Source organism: Bidens hawaiensis, unplaced genomic scaffold (genome assembly GCF_021521415.1).
Source record: "Bidens hawaiensis isolate Kalapana, Puna unplaced genomic scaffold, B.hawaiensis_p1.1 tig00020325_1, whole genome shotgun sequence".
NCBI lineage: Eukaryota > Viridiplantae > Streptophyta > Magnoliopsida > Asterales > Asteraceae > Bidens > Bidens hawaiensis.
Window position 1 is genome coordinate 343577 of NW_027493089.1, and position 24299 is coordinate 367875.

The 24299-nt window shown below is 40.9% G+C and overlaps 1 protein-coding gene and 1 pseudogene across 1 annotated transcript; both read left to right on the forward strand.

Moving 5' to 3' along the window:
• The first annotated feature begins 20161 nt into the window (after positions 1–20161).
• Positions 20162–20653, forward strand: LOC143560357 (UDP-glycosyltransferase 76G1 pseudogene; annotated as a pseudogene).
• A 1479-nt stretch (positions 20654–22132) lies between these two features.
• Positions 22133–23747, forward strand: LOC143560346 (UDP-glycosyltransferase 76B1-like). The gene is made up of 2 exons (XM_077048664.1): positions 22133–22651; positions 22848–23747. The coding sequence occupies exons 1-2, from the start codon at positions 22144–22146 to the stop codon at positions 23720–23722; spliced, it is 1383 nt and encodes a 460-aa protein (XP_076904779.1). The 5' UTR covers positions 22133–22143; the 3' UTR covers positions 23723–23747.
• The last annotated feature ends 552 nt before the right edge of the window (positions 23748–24299 follow it).

Below are 24299 nucleotides of genomic sequence, written 5' to 3' on the forward strand. Positions count from 1 at the left end.
TACCTGTTTGACAGAGGATTACAATGAATCATTGGTGAGAATCCGAGGTTTCAGGTACGGGTTTTCACGGGTTAGGCTTCGGGTTTCGGGTAAAAGTGACAACCCTAGTTTGCTACTTCTACATGTAGATAAGCAAAACAAAAGCAGCGTGCAGAAATGGAAACTGATTCCACTATGTTATCATCTCAAAAGACTTATATTATTTAGATCAGTCTACACATACGAAATTTAATATAACTTTTGTAGGTATGCAATATACTTATATATACAAATGTTGTACACAAAATATATATTTAGCTTTGCAAAAGATATCTAGCAACCGCTACCGTCATCACACTAGCTTCCTTTGTCTTGCCTATGCCATTGTTTTCGCCTTTAGGCTTTTTGTTGGTTTTGTTTCCGTCATGTACAATGTGGAAAACAAACCGTTTTTAAGTTAGACCTGAACACCCAACTATTACTCAATAACATACAGACTTATAAACTAATAACATCACTATGTAGAAAAATAATGGCTTTTTTTAGATATGGCCATTGCCAACGGCTCTTTTTTGAAAAGCGAGCCCTTTTCCAACGTTGTTTACACAATGTTTATCATCAAAATGCAGCCGAAAACCCGGGGGGGGGGGGGGTTCCTCGGAATTTTGAGCCAAAAACGCCTCCCACAACGTCCCGACTACGCATAGTCTAGGTACTTCAAGATCCAAGAGTCCCCAACTCCCCAAGAAAATACCATCAGACAGCCCACAAAGTCCTAAATTACGACAATCAATAGCTGTAGTCCCACAAGGTAATTATTACCTCTACCTACCACTTATATATTCCTTACCTAGAAATTGCTAAGTGCTAGCCACATACATAGAATAGCAGTTTGTGCTTTGAATACTCAAGCTGGTTTAAAACTCGACCCAATTTGAAAAAAAAACATGCTTCTTTTTTCCTTCACAATTTTGTGCATGGATTATGAGGAGTTTGATATTGGCATTCATCATTAAGATCATTGTTTGATCTAAGTGAGTATTAATCAATTATCATTCATGCATCATATGGTTTGGTCCAAACAGGAACCAAAACAAAGCTTTGCAAGTATTCATCATCAAGATCATTTCAATACTTATATTGCCATAAAATTGAAAATATCCCAATCTAGTGAAAAAAAACAAAGGAGAGTGGTACCCAAACGTTTTGTTTGTATAGGGTCTTGGGATTACCCTTTCTTTTGAATTGTATGAGATCTTAATTTGTAGTAAGAGGTTACGAGAGTTTGATTGAATTTACTTTACCCGTCCGGTGGACGGGAAAATTAATGCCTAAATATGGCTACTAATTAATTCAGTAAGGGGGCGAAGTGGCCTCGGGGAGGTGTTCGATGCTACACGACCCCTGCAGGAACACCATCCCACCACCTTCTGCCTTGAAAACAAAAACCCGATAGGGGTGTAAATGCCAAAGACACCGCTCCTCCAACGGTCATATGACCGTGTTAATAGTCAAATTTAAAAATTTTACCCTTTAAATGCAACCCCTCAATCATTTTTAACACAAAATTTCACTCATCCATCTAAGCTCCCTCTCTTAAAACTCACTTGAAATTATCAAATCAAACAAATAAGTGGAAGTGTTAAAATTGGTCAAAATCAAATTGTCAAAGCTGTTGCTATTTGTTGATGTAACCAGAATATTAGAAAACTTTTATACAGCCCCAAAAAAAACATGAAATATTTGTTGTACTCGAGTCATACGAACTTATGCAATTTGTCTTGATGCAATGTTGCTTCTCTTACATCCGAGCAAAGACCCCGCTATCACATACCGGAAATTTTATGTTGCAACACCTTCACATATCAAAGTATCAATTCCCACAAATGTTAATAAGAAGAAAATATTACCCGTTTCAAGGTTAACTTTTTCCCATTTAATAATACCAAACCTTTACATACTGAGATAAATTAACCCATTAATAACGAATGTTGTCTATACCTGTTACCCGTTAATGATACCAAATTTTATACCCGTTACAGGGATAATTTGACCCTTTAGCTAACCCATTAATAAATAACCTCTTTTTAGCGTAAATTTTACCCGTTAATAAAACCTTTTGAACCCATTTTTTAAAAACACAGTTGGAACCCGTTAATAATAACTTTTGACCCGTTCTTTATAACACAGCTTCGATACATAACCTGTCAATAATACCAAACCTTTAAACATTACCGGGATAATTTTGGCCCGTTAATAACAAATATTGTTATGCCTTGCAACCCGTTAAGAATACCATATTTCTAACCTGCTGCCAGGATAATTTTGAACCGTTAATTATTTTTTTTAAAAAAATGCCTGTTTCGGGGTTAATTGTTACTCGTTAATAAAAACCTTTTGACACGTTCTTGAAAAACACAGTTTCGACACATAACCCCTTAAAATACCAAACCTTTAGACATTACCAGGATAATTTTGGTTCATTAATAACGAATACTGTTATGCACTGTAACCCATTAAGTATACCAAATTTCTAACTCGTTATTGGGATAATTTTGACCCGCTAACTAACTCGTTAATAATTGAAAATACTACCTATTTCAGGTTAATTTTTACCCGTCACTTGTTCTTGAAAAACACGGTTTTTACATGTAACCCGTAAATAGTATCTTATTTTTTTAGCTTCACAGTTCCTTCTTTAATTTCTTTATCACATAAAATCACCGTCCATGAGATCCCTAACTCTTTGGTTTGGTCAAAGTGCTTGGTCAACCTTTTATTCACCATGAACTCTGATTCAGCTTTACATCCCAGCACATGCTCACCAGCTTAGTTGCTAAGATAAGTCATCCCCAAATATGCTCACTAAAGTTGTGTATCACTAGCTTGAACCATCTTAAAAACCACACAAATCATGCTATTGAGATTTATTGATTGAAATTATATATATTTGTAATTGCAAAAACAAATAAATTATTTAATATTGAAGATCTTAGACATATAACGTCATTTTTACCACAGGGCATTTCCATTAAGTACCAGAGACAGCTCCTGGAAGACCATGTTTCTCAGCTCCTTTTATCGGTGACTGGCGAAGACTAGTGAGCCCCTAAAATTTAAAAGATATATATTTGTAAATTAAGCCGACTTAACAATCAGTTAATAACGTGACAATGGTTGGATAATAATAATAATAATAATAATAATAATAATAATAATAATAATAATAATAATAATAATAATAATAATAAAAGAACTAAAGTACTAAACCTCCAAAATTTCACTTATTACATCTTTCCATCTTGCTTGCAATGGGGTTATCCAATGTAAAGACAACAATACCTGCAAGTATAATTTACAATATATATTTTAAAAGGAAATTTCCACCTATGCATTAAAAAAACATTATATTACCTGCATAAAGCTTCTGGCTGGAACCGACAAGAAATCTTTAATTCCAAATCTCACACTCCTAGCAAAACCCGTGGGAATAGATACAATAATAAAGTTGGATAATTATCCTAAGTGTCACCCTTACATGGATAAGATACTCTCCTGATGTAAGTATTTCATTTCTTAGCATCCATGGACTGCTTGAAAAGCTGCAAAAAGAAAAATAAGGCCCACAAGTGAGCATATAGCATTAAGCTAAAATGTTAAATAAAAGAAATGCAAAAAAAATGAGGAAGTAACCTTAGAGTTATAGTGACGGGGGCTACTTCAAGAACTTTAACGAATATTGTCTTCTGAATTCGTGCTAGGTGATAATTTTTCTGCCAAGGTGCTCTAATTGGCACAACTAATGGAAGCAAAGGGGAGGTTTGACTTTGACTTTCAACAAATGTAGAACAATCTCCATTTGACTTTTGAGTTTGATGGGTGTCAGAAAATTTCCATGCAATATTTACACTGAAATTTGAGGAGAGAGGATGCATGACTGAATCCTTACGTGGCATTGCTTAGCTATGGAACATTGAAGGTACTGTCTTATAAAAGTCAAACAGGCCTAAGATGACATCTTGCTCCAGCTCAAGATGAAAATATGTCATTCTACAGTAGAAAAATAAAATTTAAAATTAGTCATTCGTACAAGTGGAAATCTCAACCTACTTACGGATCAATTCGGATTATATTTATCACTACTGGGTCAAACATGCCGTAATGGTCAAACAGGTCAAAAAGCACCCAAATTGTAATTTAATGCAAATAAAACCTCATAAATAATTTAGCTTACTGTTAATATAGTGTTGCTTTAGTGATCTTATTGGAAACACTAATTAGCATAGAACTATAATTTTGGACAAAAATCAATTCTGGGCGACCAGGCCCATCACTCGCAAGTAGCAATTTCAACCCATTTTACTATCAAATAGTATTTATTATAGCACACACCTTAAAATTTTATGATCCAACGAAAATAACGCTCCATCTTTATTCCTCCACTTTTCAACGGCCAATGACAAGGCTCACATGAACTGTCGGATATGAACTGTTACATATGTCCGCATTTTACCCTCAAACTGCCATCTTTAGTAATAACCTGAGAAGTTGAGATTTGCTTGTATTCATCGTCAAAAGATACATAACAGGGTTAGGTGTGGTTAGAAGTTGGCATGGTTTAAAAAAACGCTGTGAGGCGGCGCCTTGAGGCGCACCTCGGTACGAGGCGGTTGCAAAACGAATTTGAGGCGGCGCCTCAGGGTTTAGAAATACACGTACGCCTCTTCATGGCCGAGGCGGAAAAAAACGTCCGAGGCGGAAAAAAACGGCTAAGGTGTTAAAGAGGCGGGAAACCCTAACTTTTTTGTGTGTTTTAATGTTTTAGACTTTTGGTGTCAGTTTCAAGCTTATGTCTTTTATTATGGTTTAGACTTTGTGTGTTTCTCATGACTAGTGAATCTGATGATGAAATTATTTTGGAAAGTTCTTTGTTTGATGTTAAGTATTTTTTTTAATAAGATATATAATTTTTATATCCATTTTTAAAATCTGCCTTGAGCTTACACCTTGTATCGCCTCGAGGCTTACGCCTTGAGAGGCTGTGGGAAAACGCCTCGAGACACGATTCCGTACTTTTAAGCCTTGGAAGTTGGTTATCAATTTGCAAAGAAAACATAAGAACATGACATCTAGGCAAGAACATATACTCGGGCCTACAAAATTGCAAACATTAGAGTACACCTGGTTGTGATAGGAGCCAAAGTGTACATAAAGTGGTGATAAATTCACTACTGAGAGTACGTTAATAGTTGCAATTTCAATATAATCAATAAGACCTTTTTTTAGTATCAAAATCTTAATAGCTAACATGTCAACCTCTTTACTAAGTGGGTCAACCCGAACACGGCCCATTTATTAAATGGCCAATCCGAACACAATGAAAAACCCGTTTCATTAACTGTTCACATGTTTGATCGTTTGTATGGTTAAGTTGAACAAACGAACATGAACATGTTCCATTCGTGTTTTTTCGGTTCATTTACATAATGTGCACCCACCTCTAGTATGGCAACAACTAAAATCCTAAAAAATAATGTACACAAGGGTTAAAGGGCTTAGCAGAAGAATATAACGTTTAATTCTGTTTTTGCATGATCACAAAAGAAACCCTAAAATATACAAATATAAGATATGATCAAGGTGAATAACATACCTCTTAAATTGAAACTACGGTCAGGATGCAAGTTGCTAAGAGCAATCCGAAGAGATGTAAGGGAAACGACTACTTTTGTATCAGTTGAAGCAGAGTTTCAATCACTAAAAATATCATACAAAGCACGTGCAACACATGGATCACCAACGTGAAGATAATCACAAGTAGATGTGCCTAAAAATTCCTCACAAAACCGTCTCAATGCTATAAAGACTGCAACTGAAGAATATCAGAAATCATTATATTTGAGATGAATAAAGGAGATTGGTGACACTTGAATTTTGGAAAAATAACCTGTATAATTATTTTTCTTGCCTATTTTATTCGATAATAGCTTGATCAAAAGAGTGTTCAATCTGCTATAACCTTCTCCTTTTCGGTTTCCTTCTTTGACAACCTAAGCACACTTTTAGCTGATCTAAATTGTAAGATAAATCATTTGAGGCTGGTAAAATATATATACTTAACAATTCCAATTACCACTCAAAACTTTAATTGATGTTTACTTTTGTTTGCTTACTAATTTAGAGAGATGAAGAAACACTAACCGGACCCCGGGCAGATTACGGGTAACCTGGGGGTTAGATAGATGTTTCCCACGAGGGGTTAGACCCAGAAAAGATGGTTCTTCTGATAACCTGCAAAACAGACACCGTGAGCTTGTCACTGAGAATGGGGGGGGGGGGGGGTTCCTCCTTGTGACCACCCTCCGGCGTGAGAATCAGACTAGATTGCTCTTTAAATATAAATGTATATTAAGAGATTGCTAGAGCAGATATCAGGTATAATATGATGATAATGTGATAAGATATGATGATCATACCATTTGGGGTATTTATAGCCGAAGGTAGGTTTCCAAGGAGGTGTGGCCGGCTGAATAGTATTCCTGTTCTACCAACTGTGGCCTACGCACGTGCCCTGCTGGTAGTTGGTGGGTAGGCAGCGGCTGATAGTGACCAGGCCTGCTGTGTACTATTCCTTTTCCACCAACTGCCGGCTATGCACGTGGTATGACAGGAGTTGGTGAGTAGGCAGCGGCTAACAGTGACATACAGTACAAGAGCATGCTGCTCGCCATACTGTTGTCAATAAGCTGTCGTATCTTTAGTCAGATCTTTTGCCCATACCTCGTCAGGTACAGTACAGAAGATCTTCCCGTATCGTACGGACTGGCTTATTTGGGCGGGAGTATTCCCCCTCCCGCCCTTGTGCGGGATTGTTCCCGGCTTTGCTCATTCCTTCAGGTGACACTGAATGATTTGAGAGCTAAGTGCCTTGTGCGTGTAGCCTTGCTGCGCGGGTGGCCTTCCCTGATGGCTTGTATCCGCAGCTGCGGGAACAGGCAGAGTACTTCACCATTGGGAGGCATTTCCTGCGGGAACAGCTTGCGTACTGCGCGTAAGGACGTCACGTCTCTGAGCATGGTGGGTCCTGCGTATCCAGTTGGTTTCTGCGCAGACGTCTCTTTTGAAGGTGAGTATTGCGGGTCCAACTGGGCTCTGCTGGGACCTACCTCTTCAAGTCCCCCCAGTCCAATGTTCTTCTCATGAGTGTTTAATAAAGTGAGGTGAACTTTTGGACTTAAGCAAAGGGTTTTGAAAAGGGTTTTTTAAGGTTTTCCATGGGGATTCTTCCCGCGGAAGTCCTTGTCACTTGCAGAAATTCCCGACTTTCCTGCTTGATCTTTGGGTATGATGCGGGTAGGTCTGTAACCTCCTCGCAAGTCAGGAGCGTTGAGTCCCACTTGTGTGGATTCTCCATGAGGTTTTGGTAGTTTTGAACATAGTGATCAATTATGTTAAAACCACCAATTCCATCCTGGAGCTTCAAACAACGTAGTTCTCGACGTTCCCGCTATGCGGGGATGTTATTTCCGTTTACGCAAGCATTGTCCAGAAGATCCTTCTTGGTTTCAATTCTCTGCGGAGCGCTAGGTATGTGAAGGGTTTTGCCTTAACACTGTACCCGCGCTCGTCTTACGGTTACTTTACTTCCAAGGTATTCCTGGCGTCCATTCCCTGCGGGTGCTAGGTATGTGAAGGGTTTTGCCTTAACACTGTACCCGCATCCGTCTTACGGTTACTTGGTTGCCAAGGTATTATTGGCTTCAATTCCCTGCGGGTGCTAGGTATGTGAAGGGTTTTGCCTTAACACTGTACCCGCATCCGTCTTACGGTTACTTGGTTGCCAAGGTATTCTTGGCTTCAATTCCCTGCGGGTGCTAGGTATGTGAAGGGTTTTGCCTTAACACTGTACCCGCATCCGTCTTACGGTTACTTGGTTGCCAAGGTAAGGGGTATTTTCCCGCTTACTTTTGAATCTTTTTGAATTTTGAAATTCGAAGAGTTGGTGAAAGGATAAGAACAGTCCAAACCTCTGAAACGTCGTGCGACGGTTTCTTCTGACTGTGTCAGGACGTGCAGGAAGTTATGGTGACGTGACAGTACATGGTCATTCCATACGCCTTTTCAGGCGCGTGGCCGCGAAATTAATGGTACGCGTCCTTTCAACAGCTGTTGCCAGCTTGCTTTTTGCCACGTGTCATAGTTTCATTGCACCTTCGATTTCTCTCTCTTCCGCATTAAATGCATCGCATTAATTGCGATTAGTATATAAAGGGGGAGAGGGTTCTTTGTAATCCACACTTTCACTTTTCTCTTCATCTTTAAAACGATTTCCGGCGAATACTCATCTTTTCAGTCGAGTCATTCCCTTGAAATCGTTTTCTTCTTTCATCTGCAAGATGTCTTCTCGTGATCTCGAATCTACAGCCCAGGAGGCTGGGGTGTTCGCCGATGACAAGAGTACTGCTGGCGAGTGCCAGTGTGCTCTGCCTGTCGATCTGTATCAGTACATCGTCAGGAAGTTCATGCTCGAGTCTCTCGAGCCTGAGTTTCCTGAACCCCATCAGACGGTGTATGATGCCCCCAGAGGCAAGATCGGGGTATATGCTGCATTCTTTGTTTATGGGAATCTTAGGTTCCCATTGACAAAGTTTGTGTACCGTGTCCTGGAGAGGCACGGTGTACACCTGACCGAGGTGCACCCGATGGCGATCGCCAAGATTCGCCACTTCGAGTGGGTGTGCCGGATTCTGGGCATTGAGCCCTATGTTGACCGCCTGATGACCTTCAACTCTTGGAGGTGCATCCAGGGGTGGTATACGCTGATAACCCGGATTAAGGGTTTGAAGAGTTGCGCAACCGAGCGCAGTCTTCGCTCGTGGAAGCGGGAGTTCTTCTACATCTCCGCTCGCGCCATCCCCCTTGCCATGAAATTCAAGAATGGGCAAGCACTTCCCAGCCGTCACGCCTCAAACTACCAGGAGGCGGAATGGTTCTCGAAGATATCCCGAGTCCAATCTCCGGTTTACCGGTTTGCGGAGTCCGGGATGGTGATGCTCGGGATGAGCCGGGTGTGGAAGGATGCGGATGCGCGAAAGATCCCGATCGTCCTCGAATACGGTTCGAACTCTGTTCCTTACGGTATGCTTTGTTTCTTTTTGTTGATTTAGAATCTCTTCTAACTTCTTTCCTGTTTATTTCAGGGGGGAACGACTTGCAGTCGCTCATGTACCCGCGGGAGGCTGACGGTCCCGCTCGGATGGGTACTCGCGCTCTAGACGAGAACGAGTTGCCCATCCTAGAACAAACGGCGGATCGGTTCGTGGAGGTCTACCCGTTAGGCCACGAGATCCTTAGCGCCAGGCGTCCAGGTAAGGCGCTATTCAACCCTCGACCCCTCAATATTGAAACCTCTGCTGGAATTCCTCTAATCTTATGTTCTGATGAGGAATCCGCAGATGGTCCTCCGTTGGTGCGGAAGAAGAAGGCTGCCGGCGGGAAGGGGAAGAAGAAGGTGGCCTCCACTGCCGATCCGGTGCCTCGGTCTGATTCGGAGACCGAGAGCGAAGAGGTGGCGGGGAATCCCGGTGGTGATAAGACCACCGCTCCGGAGGCTGCGACAACTGTCACCTCCGGAGATCCCAGGATGACAATGGTGAGCGGCGTGAAGAGGCCGGCTCCATCGGGTTCATCCCCGCCTGTCCGTACATTTAGGCTCAAGAAAACCCGTAAGTACAAACTTTATTTATCTTTTAACTTCATAGCTTTCTATCATTAACACTTTATCTTCTTTGTGCAGGCGTGGATGTTGACGCATTCCAGGGTGGAGCGCAGAGGAGTACCCCTCCGCCCATGACGGTAGGCTTGGTCAGCCTACCTGAGGCGACGACCCAGGCGGCTGCGCCTGCGCCTGCTTCCGCTGGTTCAGTTGCTCACTCCGTTGAGCCGACTGTTCCAGCTGTGATGACGTCACCGCCGGCTGTCAGTGCCATTTTTACCGCATCTTTCACTGAGCCGGCGGTTACTTTTGCTGCGGATTCCGCAGCGGTGACCGCGGCGGCTGTTACCATGACTCCGTCATCGGCAACGACGGCCGATCCTTCAGGTATGCATGGGGCTTATCGCCAACCTCTGCCTCCTTCCCATCTGCCTGACCTTTTGGATGGATTTCCTTTGGGTTCAGGTGATGGGTTCGGCGGCTATCGGCCTGTTATTGACCCTACAGGTGCGTAGGGTTCTTTTGGCCTATATTATTATTATTATTTTTTTTATATATATCATCTTTTCCTAACTGCTCTTTGTTTTTTGCAGTGTCGGATTCCAATGAAGTGTATTTTCCAAGATGGAACATCCGCCGAGGAACAACCCTTCGCACGCCTGTGAAGTGCGTGGACTGGGCTCGTCATGCAGCTCCCAGCGGTGCGTTGGGGGAAGCCATGGCTAGCTACCAGGAGGGTAGGCTAACCAATGAGCTTCGGGTTCTCCTGGCCCGGATGCAGCCGCGCGTCGAGCTGCTTTGTCGTGAAAACGACAAGTTAAAAGCAGCTCGCCTTCAAGAAGTAGCTCAGGCTCGGGCTGTCCGGGAGGAGAACAAAAGACTTACCGCAGTGGCTGCGGAGAAGGAGAAGGCCTTCAAGGCCCTCGAGGTTGAAGTTCAGGCCCGGCTCGAGGCCCGTTCCAAGGCTGCCCAAGCTGTTAATGAACAGCTTCGGCTGGCTAAGGAAACTGCACGGAACGCAACCGAGAGGGCCACCAAGGCTGAAGCTGTTGCTGAGCCTCTACGCGTGGAGAATGAGGAGCTTAAGGCCAAATTAGAGGCTCTCCAGCAGGCTCATGATGCCTTGGCGATGGAAGACGCCAAAAAGCTCCAGGAGATCTTGGACCAGAGGGGGGTGCTTGACCATACTGAGCGGAAGCTAAAGGGCGTCGAAGAGGCTGCTGCAAAGGAAGTGTTGCTTGCCAACCTCAACAAGAGTGAAGCCGAACGCGCCCGTAACGAAGCTCAAGCTACCCTCCAGGAGGCTCTGGTTGCCAAGGAATGGCTTCTTCGAGAAGCGTTGTCTCAGGTATGCTTTCCATGTCTTTACGCTTTTCTTTGTAAATAGAAAAGGTTCTAATACTTGTATATTTTCTTTTTTGTAGGTTGTGCATCGGGTCTTCACGGAGACGTCTTATGACGATGCTATGAGCGCAGCCCTCAACGCTTCTCACGAGGATGGGGAAAAGGCCGGCTTCCTGCTTGGTCTAGGGTTCGTTGAGAAAGGCATCCCGCCTTCCAACTTCCCTTTATTTGATGTAGATACTGAAGCTGTATACGACCAAGCAGTGAATCAGTATGCCGCCTTCCCGCATCCGGTGGTGGAGAAGGTAAACGAAGTTACTGCTGCTGATGATGGGCTAACTATCCTTAAAGCTTTCCTTGAACTGCCACGCTCTACTGATGGTGCTGGTCCAAGTGGAAGTGGCCCTGAAGCTTGATCCTGAAGATCCCTTCCCACTGCTAGGATAGATTTAGCTTGTATAGATTTATTTTCTTGTAGGCGGGTAGTTACCCGGCCATTCTTGTAATGAATCATTGTGAAATATAAATCTTTGTGCGGGTAAGACCGCTACTTTCTCTGGATTCCTTGCTTTATAAACGTTATATGACTTGCATACTTTAGTTTAAATTAGCAATTTTCCAAGTGTAGAATAAGTTAACCTTTGAACGTAGTAGATAATAGGTTGAAGTTTTGCTTCCTCTTTCGTGATTGTGCGGGTAGGACCGTCACTTGCACTTAGTAGGATGGCTAAACTTTACCTACATCTGACCTGCGTGGAGGTTTTCCTCATCTTTTTTGAAATTTCTAAGTGTTTAGGATAAGTTAACCTTTGAACGTGGTAGATAATAGGTTGAAGTTTCGCTTCCTCTTTCGTGATTGTGCGGGTTGGACCGTCACTTGCACTTAGTAGGATGGCTAAACTTTACCTTCATCTAACCTGCGTGGAGGTTTTCCTCATCTTTTTTGAAATTTCTAAGTGTTTAGGATAAGTTAACCTTTGAACGTGGTAGATAATAGGTTGAAGTTTCGCTTCCTCTTTCGTGATTGTACGGGTAGGACCGTCACTTGCACTTAGTAGGATGGCTAAACTTTACCTTCATCTAACCTGCGTGTAGGTTTTTCTCATCCTTTTGTTAGAAATTCTCTGTTTTGAATAAGTTAACCGTTCGACGCGCGGTTGTCAATAGGTTCGGTTTCCTCTCATGATTTGTGCGGTTAGGACCGGCACTTTCATTTAGCTGACCAAAGTTTACCTATGACTGACCTGCGTGAAGGTTTGCCGTTTTTTGGGTTTATGCGGGTTTTGCCGCCTTCCCCACGCAACGACTTTCCACGTAATTATGCGGTGAAAACCGGCATATTAGTGTTGAATAAATTAACCGTTCGACGCGCGGTTGTTAATAGGTTAGTGTTCAGTTTCCTCTATCATGATTCATGCGGATAGACCGGCACTTTCATTTAGTGGGATGACTGAACTTTTCCCCTTCAACTGACCTGCGTGAAGGTTTGCCGTTTTTTGGGTTTATGCGGGTTTTGCCGCCTTCCCCACGCAACGACTTTCCACATAATTATGCGGTGAAAACCGGCATATTAGTGTTGAATAAATTAACCGTTCGACGCGCGGTTGTTAATAGGTTAGTGTTAAGTTTCCTCTATCATGATTCATGCGGATAGACCGGCACTTTCATTTAGTGGGATGACTGAACTTTTCCCCTTCAACTGACCTGCGTGAAGGTTTGCCGTTTTTTGGGTTTATGCGGGTTTTGCCGCCTTCCCCACGCAACGACTTTCCACGTAATTATGCGGTGAAAACCGGCATATTCGTGTTCAAAGTTCATAAAAGTATAAATGTGAAATCATCAGCGTCGATGTTCTAAGGAGAATCATTTCCATTAGAAGTGGCTCTGGGCCTTTTCTTTACAAATTTGGAATTGATCTACATGCAAACTGTGTAATTGAGCTCCCTTCCATGTTGTTGGGATGGGAGTGCCATCGAGCCGATATGCACCTGGTTCGGGATCTCGTTCTTTACGCAGCATGTAGTCTCCACATTGAAGCTGGAATTTTTATTCGTGTTTTCCCCAGCTGGGGTTCTACATGGATCAGCCTGCTCAGCGTTCATTGCGCCACGAGGTGCGCGAGCGTCCCATCTCTGACGAATGCTTCGACCATGTCCTTTACGTCTGTGCATTCTTCAGTGTTGTGGCCTTTTGTCCTGTGAAAGTCACAGTATTTGCTCCGATCAGCATTGGGACGATGTCGGATTATTGGAGCCTTTGGCCATGGGAGCTCCTCGGTGGCGAATATCTCGGTGACGCTTTTGGTGAGTGGCGTCCATCTGGAGTTATGGTTCGACCGTACGTTATCCCTTCCGCCTAACCGATGTTGCAAGCCGGATGAGGTGTCAAAGTTTACCCTTGACTGCCAAATGCCTAGCTTCCGCTTTTTGTTTAATCGGGCGGTAAGGACGTTGTCTTCTCTTGTTTTCTGGGTGTAGAGGTTTGTGCTCTGTGGGAGATCTCTACCCAGTTGCTTCTCCGTTTCCGCAAAGCGTTTAGCTGCTGTCATGATGGCATCCCATGTGGATGGCATGCCATCTTTACCCGTTAAGGTGCGGATGAGCTCTGGGTCGTTCGCGCCCTGGATGAAAGCAGCGCGAACAAGATCTTCGCTGATATTACCCAGACTAAGCTTCTTTGAGTTGAAGCGAGTGATGAAGTCTAGCAAAGATTCATCTTCCTCTCGAATGCATTTGAGAATTGTCCATTGCTCCTCGGTATACTTTCGTTGTTGGCTAAGTGATGGCTAAACTTCTGTTGGAAGTCTGCCCAGTCGTAGATGTGGTTGACCGTTAGACGATCGAACCACGCTCTAGCTGGCCCAACAAGCGTCATTTGGAACATGTAACACCACGTAGGTTCCGTCCAATTGCTGACGGTTGCCCCCGCTATGAATCTGTTCAAATGATCGTCTGGATCAGATATACCATCATAAGTGCCGATGTTGGACATCTGTTTGGCACTTTTTGGGGCTATTGCTTCCGCAATGTCCCTTGCAAATTTGGACGTTCCCGCATTTGCCACAGTTGGTCTGAATGTTTTGGAGAAGTCACGTGGACTTCCACCTGGGTTTTTTGGTTTGAAGGCTTCTCCAAAACGCCTTCTCGGTTGGGAGTCCGTTTCCTTACGCTTCCCTTTTGCCCTATGGCGAGGGTTCGCGTCGGTGTCGGATTCCTCCGAGTCATCGTCCAAGTATTCTTCGAATTCGTCAGCCTGTTGGACGGAACGCAAGCGTTCGTCCAACTCAGCTTGGAATTCCTTCTGACGTGCCTCCGCCCATGCCTTAACTTCATCGAGTGTTTGGCGGGGGAACCTTGTTCGTTTCTCTAACTGGGTATCGGTGAATCCCAGTGAGCGATTATTTATTGCACTTGCCCCAGCTTGGGTAACTGGGGTAGTGTTCGTAAAATTTACTTCACTTGCCCCGGCTTGGGTAACCGGGGTAGTGTTTGTAAAAACTGTGTAGTCGCCGGTATTCCCCCCAGTAGCTGGGGTTGTGGTTACCGGAGTTTCTTTAACCATCTTTCCAGAAGTTTGAAAAAACTGAAAAGAAATGAAGTTCTAGCTTTTATCCACGGATGGCGCCAATGAAGAAACACTAACCGGACCCCGGGCAGATTACGGGTAACCTGGGGGTTAGATAGATGTTTCCCACGAGGGGTTAGACCCAGAAAAGATGGTTCTTCTGATAACCTGCAAAACAGACACCGTGAGCTTGTCAATGAGAAGGGGGGGTTCCTCCTTGTGACCACCCTCCGGCGTGAGAATCAGACTAGATTGCTCTTTAAATATAAATGTATATTAAGAGATTGCTAGAGCAGATATCAGGTATAATATGATGATAATGTGATAAGATATGATGATCATACCATTTGGGGTATTTATAGCCGAAGGTAGGTTTCCAAGGAGGTGTGGCCGGCTGAATAGTATTCCTGTTCTACCAACTGTGACCTACGCACGTGCCCTGCTGGTAGTTGGTGGGTAGGCAGCGGCTGATAGTGACCAGGCCTGCTGTGTACTATTCCTTTTCCACCAACTGCCGGCTATGCACGTGGTATGACAGGAGTTGGTGAGTAGGCAGCGGCTAACAGTGACATACAGTACAAGAGCATGTTGCTCGCCATACTGTTGTCAATAAGCTGTCGTATCTTTAGTCAGATCTTTTGCCCATACCTCGTCAGGTACAGTACAGAAGATCTTCCCGTATCGTACGGACTGGCTTATTTGGGCGGGAGTATTCCCCCTCCCGCCCTTGTGCGGGATTGTTCCCGGCTTTGCTCATTCCTTCAGGTGACACTGTGATTTGAGAGCTAAGTGCCTTGTGCGTGTAGCCTTGCTGCGCGGGTGGCCTTCCCTGATGGCTTGTATTCGCAGCTGCGGGAACAGGCAGAGTACTTCACCATCGGGAGGCATTTCCTGCGGGAACAGCTTGCGTACTGCGCGTAAGGACGTCACGTCTCTGAGCATGGTGGGTCCTGCGTATCCAGTTGGTTTCTGCGCAGACGTCTCTTTTGAAGGTGAGTCTTGCGGGTCCAACTGGGCTCTGCTGGGACCTACCTCTTCAAGAGAAGAGGAGGATTATCAGTTTAGGGTTCATCAGTTTAAATAGAGTGATTCATGGTTGACTGGTTAAGTAGGAGATCACATGACCAAACCGAGACTTTCATCGTTTCATATGATCTACTACAATGTTTAGAACCAACAACAGTTGAAGCAAATACGCAAATACCACTACTTTAAAAACTCAAGCAAATACACATACCAAATGAGTTGCGAATAGTTCCCAATATTGAATCCTGGATGAGTTGCCAATAGTTCCCTGAGCACGGGTTTAAAATCCACCTATTGCAACTATAACATGTAAAAATATCATATAGTTACGGAAAAGAAAAAAAACTATAACGTGGGAACAAAATCGCACCTTAATCTTCAAGGACCAAAATCACAAAATTCGATGCACTGCCTTAACCGTAGTAGAGACCTGCTGTGAAGGGAAAAATCGAACATTAACAAACACATTTGTAACAATCAAGACTCCAAAATAACTAATGGTGAAATCAAGTTAGTGTGAATAGTTAACCCGAGCCAACCTGTTTAGACCCAACCAAATTCTCTAACATTCTCAACAACATTATTCATTATCACACTTAACACTTTTTTTTTTTTTTTTGCATACTTTGTATTAATTATTACTATTAACTAAGAACTTGTTTTGGGGGCCGACCAATGAACCAATTCTTTTAACACATAATCCTTTTTACCGGTTTAACATAGTGGAAGCGAAAGTAAAACTTAGAAAGAAAAAGTAAACATTTAATATCATAGGGACTCCATGATGGGAAGCAAGCAGCAAGACGTTCATTCAAGCAATCTGATGCAGTAACTTGCTCTGCAAACCCAAATTTAAATAATAGTCAGAAACATATAAATTCTATGCTAGACATTTCATCAAGCATTTGGCGTGCAGTCCATAAATCAGTTTAAAAATCAAACCTCATATTGTTTCAATAAATAACACCGAACAATTCCCTCTAACACATTAGCAACAACACCATCGATCCAATCAGAGGAAACTTATTGACCGAAGTAAACCTAAACCTAAACGCCCTCTGTTCATTGAACAATTTCAAGTGCACCAGAGAGAATTCCGAAAGGCAATTGAGTTGCAAAAGTTGATCGGGGGAGTTTTATTGGATTTATAAAACTCGATTTTTGTCTCGACATGTTCCAAGGGCAAAAAGGTAAGTTCCAATATTTATTTATTTATTATTATATATACAAAATTAATACTATGTTGATTGTTCTCGTCATCATCAAATCATCTACTTCATCAAACAATCTTCAACCCTGACCCACCACCACTTTGACCAGCATTGCCACCACCTGTAACTGCCACTTACACTACCGCCACCAACACACAGATCATCAAACTTTTTTTTTGAACGGCAAACAAAAACAAAATATTATTAGGCATAATAGAAAATACAACAGACAACCAAAATAGCCCAGTAAGTTACTAGACTCAACCTGGATACACCAATATGGACATCAACCCCAACCTTTATACAACAAAACGGACCCAGTCCGTCCACAAAACTGAAAGCCCCTTTGATCTATTACTTACCCAAAGGAAGCTTAGAGTCTTTGCGTTATCCACCACCGTACCGACTGTTACCGGCAACCCATCATGCACCATTTCATTTCTAGCCTTCCATAAATACCATAACGTAACGAGACAAATCGCATGAAAACGCTTTCGCCTTTCTTTTAGAGAACTTGGTATACCTATACATATCAAGAATATCTCGGACGCTAAAAGCAAACATCTGAGGGACATTACACCACATGGATATCGCCTGCCACACAGATTGAGCGAGACTGCACGAGACAAAAATGTGCTCAGTCGTTTCATCCAACAAACCACACGCCAAGCAACCCAAAGACACTACTGCAATATTTCTTTTAGCCAACAAAGTTAAAACCGGGATCCTATCCATCTCCGATCACCAAACTAAGCCTCCATTCACAAAGCATCCTCTCAAATACTTCAAATATAGGGTTCATTATTAATGGAAAAGTGAAAAAAAGATTCATGCAAAGACCCAGCTGGACCACGCTGCTCAGTTGCCCTTGCATAAATTAGTAGTAATAATATCTAATATCTCGTCTCATCACCAAACGCAAAGTAACCAAATATACCGAAAGACGCAAAAAATAAAGCAATGAAAGCTATAGTTGCCCTCACATGTTTGGCACATGCCAATACCTAACTGGATTATTGGATGACCGTTAGTGTAAAGGACAAAAAACGAGCAAAACAAGCAAATAAAGGATAACGAGTGAAACTCATTTTGAAAAGGATCCGATCCATAATTTTACATATTTAAAAGGACAAAATTTGTAATTTTTTCTTATGAATTTAAATGATTTAAGATTACATAATATCATAATGTTTTTTATTTGTGATGCACAAACTTAGGCTCACTACATAACCCAACACATTTTAGCGCGTGTTGGAAAAGCGTACAAATTATATATCATATGGCCATAATAAGAGTGTTACCACATTCTGGGTTGATTCTGGCCGTTCAAAGTCTCCATCATTTGATCTCATCCATTTAAACTCTAGACTCAACTGTTGAGAGCAGTTGCGTCAGGCAGTTGTTCAACCCTTATTAAACCATTAACAAACCCAGGCTGAACCACCCATAAAAAATCCACCAAACGCCTAGAAAAATTCACAAGACGCCAGGTTTTGAAATAACCAGGCGGAGCCGGAAACATTTTTGTCAGGCGGTTAGAAAAGGAGGCAGCCGGCGGAAACATTCTGGACAGTTTTTATACACATGGTGGTCGATAACTGGCGTAGAATAAATAGGTGGCCCGGTTGGTTTTGGGGTGGACATAGTGAAGCCGGTGAGGTTTGAAATTTTGAATGTACATTTTGCGAATTGTGTTGGCTAAAGTGGACATTTTGGTCTAAAAAATTAGACATTTAAGCGTAATACCAGTAAAACTGTTAAAATCATATTGAATTTATACATGGTTCTAACGTTTGCACCAGCCATGTATAAAATTCAGATAGCTAGTTGAACATAAACCTTTGCCTTCTTGCAATCAACAAACAGTAAAGAAGATTCAACTAAAAAACCTATTTTTATATGAAATAAAACCAAAGTTTCAAATGTGTGTAATTGCCACGTAGGATACCTCCTGATAAGTGAGTCGATTTATCTTCATTGCTAAAACCGAGTAATCATATCTTTCGAGAAGTTTTAGTGCCAAAACATTTGCAACTTCTATCTTGTTTATGTCTTCCTGAAAAAAAATGGGTTGGCCAGCAAATGGTCAATTGCATATTTTTCTAAGCTTTATCCAACATGTTATTACTATGCTGAAAGAGAACCTGTCTTTTATTGATGTTCTCGTCTTGTGTTTCTTGCAATTCTTAGTACAATACTAGCACCTTAGATCTACAATGCCTAACACAAACATGAAAATAAGATCAGTCAGCTAAATGTTCAATTAGCAAATTGTTCAAATATCTGTATTAAATATAGCATTATCAATCACACGCAACCTAAAACGAACAACCAAATAAGACTCATGGAGCAAGAATGTTGAAAAATGAACGTACAGCTTCTAAAAAAAAAAGCAAACAACAAAAATCAGCATCAGAGGCATTTTGTTGAACAGGCTGTGAGCACTCCTTAAAAAAAACCATAGCTACTACAAACAACCAAACAAGGCTCGTCGACCAGGTTGTGAGCACACCTTAAAATAAAAACCATAGCTAATACAGGCAGCCAAATAAGGCTCGCCGAACAGGTTGTGAGCACACCTTAATGTAGTCAAAATTCAAGAGGTGCCATATGGGTTGATTTATGCCAGCTTACCATTTTTGTGGGTGGTTCGACCAGGGATGGTTGTTGGTTCAGAATGGCTCAAGTCGTTGCTTGAAGAATTCCTAGAAAGAATGGTTCGATTAGGGATGGTTTTTTCTTACCATTTAGCCTTTTAATGTTTTTACTTTTTAACTTTAAAATTTCAATGTTGATATTTAAACCATTTGTAGTGGATGGAGTCTCTGTAGGGTGTTATGCCTTAATAAAAATGCCTAAGCTTTGTGACCTAGACACGTTCTTATTAATTATTATTATTATTATTATTATTATTATTATTACTACTTTTATTTATGCATATAATAAAGATCACTTGATTCAATTAATGCAAACCCAAATAATTTGTTGTTCAATCTTGCAAGCTAATTACATTATGAATTAATGTTATATAAATATTTTAATTTTTATGTTTCATTGTCATTTTATGTATTGACTGACACTTCAATGTATATACGTAATCAATGTATTTTATATAAAAGATATGCAAGCATTGTGACCTGACACGTTAATAAGATAACCATAAAATCTAGTAACAGAATATAATTGACAGGATGATAACGTAATGTTTAAATGCAAAAATATCTAATTAGGTGCTTTTTAGTTTTAACTAGCATAAGTCTTAAGGGGTTAGGCCGATTGGCAAAAATATATTTTTTTCTATACTTTCCTAAATATTAGACCAATGTTTCCAGATTATTATGAAGAATCAGTGCCCGAATATCCACTTTTGAAATATAAAGACATCATAAAGATCACAGCCAACCCACAAGGTATGGGGGAGTTTGCTACCAACATGTTCAACCAAAGGAAGGCGTCATCGGGGATAATATGGAACACCTTCAGAGAACTCGATGAATCTACTCTAGAAGGACTCTCCCAAGATTTTCCGGTTCCAAGCTTCACTTTAGGTCCATTCCACAAGTATTTCACAGCGGTCTCAAGCAGTTTGATCGAACAAGACCGAACCATTCTCACATGGCTAGACAAACAACCTCCCAAATCAGTAGTGTATGTTAGTTTTGGAAGTGTTGCGTGTATAACGAAGTCAGAATTTCAAGAAGTGGCACATGGGTTGATTAATGCCAGCTTACCATTTTTATGGATTGTTGGTTCAGAATGGCCTGAGTCGTTGCCTGAAGAATTTCTAGAAAGAATGGGTGTAGGGGTCAAATAGTAAAGTGGTCTCCCCAACGAGAAGTACTAGCTCATCCCGCAACAGGATGTTTTTGGACTGATCATAATGGATGAAATTCAACATTGGAGAGCATAAGTGAAGGAGTTCCCATGATTTGTTTCTCGTGTTTTGTCGACCAACCAATAAATGCTTGTGTGAGTGACACTTTGAAGATTGGCATTTGGAGGATGGGTTTGAAAGGGTGGGCATCGAGTTGGCGATTAAACGAGTGATGGTGGGTAAAGAAGGAGAAGAAATGCGTGAGAGAATAAGTTGTTTTAAGGAGAAGGTAAACCTCTCCCTCGCTGAAGGTGGCTCTTATTGGTCGTTAAATAACTTAGTCGAATATATTTCATTTTCTTGAGTTGCAAAAGTCAGTTGCTACTCCATATATCCAGGAAGAAAAACACAGGCGATTATATCCATGTAACCATTTTGTTTTATGTGATTAACGGAGAAAGCTGCGAACGGAAGACTTGTAATATGTATCACTCTTTTCACTTTTTGCAACAAATAGTAATATTAATTGTTTACTTTTATTAGCAAAAAACTAGACAAAAATATCAAATGAATTAAAAAAAAAAAGGTATTCTTTCCTACGATAGAATTGTTCAAACCGAAAAAAAATGTGTAAAAATATATTTTTGTCTATATTCATCAAATTAAATTAGGGATTTTTAGTTGGAAATCCAATAATAGAATAATTTGGAGAAGACGATAAACAACCGCAATATCAGAAGAGCAGTATAATCAAACACGCTGTCTATTACAATAAGATACACACACACACATAAGAATTGGAATCTTATTCTGAGAATATATTTAATTATAATTATATGAAAAATATAACTTATGAAGATAATATCTCAATCTTTGACTAGCCATGATTCATGAGATTATATTGATTATTATCTTTGATATGTTGCAAATATGTAGGAATTTGCGACCCAAAATTTTACAATATTAGAACTTTTCATAGGAAACCATCCCCTTTTCTAGAATTGAACCGATCAAACCGTTCAAACCGATTCGTTCAAACCAAAAATAATATACGGTCTGATTTTTAATTTGACGATTTATAGTTTGAAACTAGTTGTGCAAAACAATCCGGCCAATTAACATTTATTATTAATTATTTATTTTTATTTTATAGTAATATAAAGTAGATACTGTATTTTTAGGTCACGTTAAACCACTTATATTTTAGGTCACGTTTAAACTTAGTTGGGTGACCCACACTTTCCGGTCACGTTAGTCATACTCAGCATTCCTATTTTGACAAGCCAAGCGAAACAATTTTTTCAAAATAGAAAAAGTAGTACGAGCCATCATCACGTGATGTGTTCTAGAGGTAGTTGAAATGTCACTTGCCAAAATTCAATTTGGATACAAGGACTTATACATGTTATAATATGAAGGTAAATTAATATGTTAAAACCAATCATTAATCCTTCCAATTCTTCTTGGCTCTACTTTGAGCCTTACTGAATATGGAGACCAATGGAAGCCACGGTATCACCGTCCGGTGCAAGCGAATAATATTGTTTCCGCTACCTTTTCAAGGTCATATCAGTCCCATGATTCAGCTAGCAAACATACTTCACACCCATGGTTTCAAAATAACCATTATACACACCGAATACAACTCTCCTAACCCTTCCAACTATCCTCACTTCATCTTCAAGTCCATCAAGGACCGGTTTTCCGAGATCACTGACAAGTTGCCTGGTAACCTCGACACTAACTATTTTCTTAAGCACCTAAATGAAAGTTGTGTAGATTCGTTTAGGGACTGTCTGGCTGCGTTGTTGGCGGAATCAGGTGAAGAAAGGGTTGCTTGTGTAATCACCGATGCGGTTTTCTACTTCGCACAAGCGGTGGCAGATGACTTGAAGCTACCTCGGATAGTGCTTAGGACAAGCAGTATTGGTTGTGTCCTTGCTTATAATGTGTTACCATTTTACTCTAAAAAGGCTTACTTTAACCTTACAAAACAAGGTGTGTCAAATACTTCCATCTCATTCTAATTCATCCCCATATGTAGGATTATTTGCATTTCAAAATAGTACTATTTATATCCCAATTATATCTTTTTGAGTATTTTTTTTTAGTTTATAAATCAACTCTTTAACTTAGCTAGTTTGATTAATGACATATTTTTTTATACTTGCCTAAATGTTGGTCGACGATTCAGATTCAGATTATGAAGAACCAGTGCCAGAATATCCAACTTTGAAATTTAAAGACGTTGTAAAAATCACAAACAACCCACAAGGTATGGGAGACTTTACAAGCAACATGCTTAGCCAGATGAAGGCATCATCAGGGATCATATGGAACACCTTCAAAGAACTCGAAGAATGCGAACTAGAAACTCTCCCCCAAGATTTTCCTGTTCCAAGCTTCACTTTAGGTCCATTCCACAAGTATTTCTCAGCGTCTACGAGCAGCTTGATCGTGCAAGACCGAACTATTTTCTCATGGCTAGACAAACAACCTTCCAAGTCAGTGGTATATGTTAGCTTTGGAAGTGTGGCATACATAACCGAGTCAGAATTTCAAGAAGTGGCTCATGGCTTGGATAATATGGGTTTACCTTTTTTGTGGGCGATTCGACCAGGGATGGTTGTTGGTTCAGAATGGCTTGAGTCGTTGCCTGAAAAATTCCTTGAAAGAGTGGGCGAGAGGGGACGCATAGTGAAATGGTCTCCTCAACAAGAAGTATTAGCTCATCCAGCAACAGGATGTTTTTGGACTCATAATGGATGGAATTCAACATTAGAGAGCATATGTGAAGGTGTTCCAATGATTTGTTCCCCATGGTTTGTTGACCAACCAATAAATGCAAGGTATGTGAGTGATGTTTGGAAGATTGGCGTTTTGTTGGAGGATGGGTTCAAAAGGGTGGGAATTGAGAAGGCGATCAAACGAGTAATGACAGGTAAAGAAGGACAAGAAATGCGTGATAGAATAACTTGTCTTAAGGAGAAGGTAAACCTCTCCCTCGCCGAAGGTGGCTCTTCCTTTCGCTCGTTAAACAACTTAGTTGATTATATTTCATCATTTTGACTTTAAAAGAATGAGTTCTAACTCCATACATTATGAAAGAAAAACACAATGAAAGAATTTTGAATGAGAAACTTGTATTTTCAAATGATTTTAATTTTAAATAAAATACATTGAGTGATTTCCATCCTAATTTATTTATATTTATTTAGTGTTTCTAGTCGTGACAAAAGTCGACTTTATTTTTGTATGTTAAGTGGTTTAGGAAAAATAAAAATAAAAATGTGTTTATAGGTGGCTTAATTAGGATCAGATTTTAATATAATTTTGGACATACATAAAGAATATACGATGTAATTTGCTCTTGTCTTTATTTGCTATAGCCTAAATGATGTCGCCAACTCATCCACGATATTCAGTATACGTGTCCAACTAACCGCCGTTGATTGATGTGATCAATCGATATCTTCAACTACCTTCTCATAATAATAATAATAATTAATAATAATAATATTTTGAAATCCGAATCAACAACAGTAAGCGAATCTTAGTCCATGGCTATTGTCTCGATGAACTTGAGGTGGGCTTTTTTATTTTTATTTTCACAAGTGTGTAAAATCATCCCAATATAATTAAATAT

Excerpts from the sequence above, each read along its gene's own strand:
- LOC143560346 (XM_077048664.1), top strand. The coding sequence starts at position 22,144 with ATGGAGACCAATGGAAGCCACGGTATCACCGTCCGGTGCAAGCGAATA. Across the intron at positions 22,652-22,847 it reads CTTTAACCTTACAAAACAAG|ATTCAGATTATGAAGAACCA; the intron begins GTGTGTCAAATA and ends TCGACGATTCAG.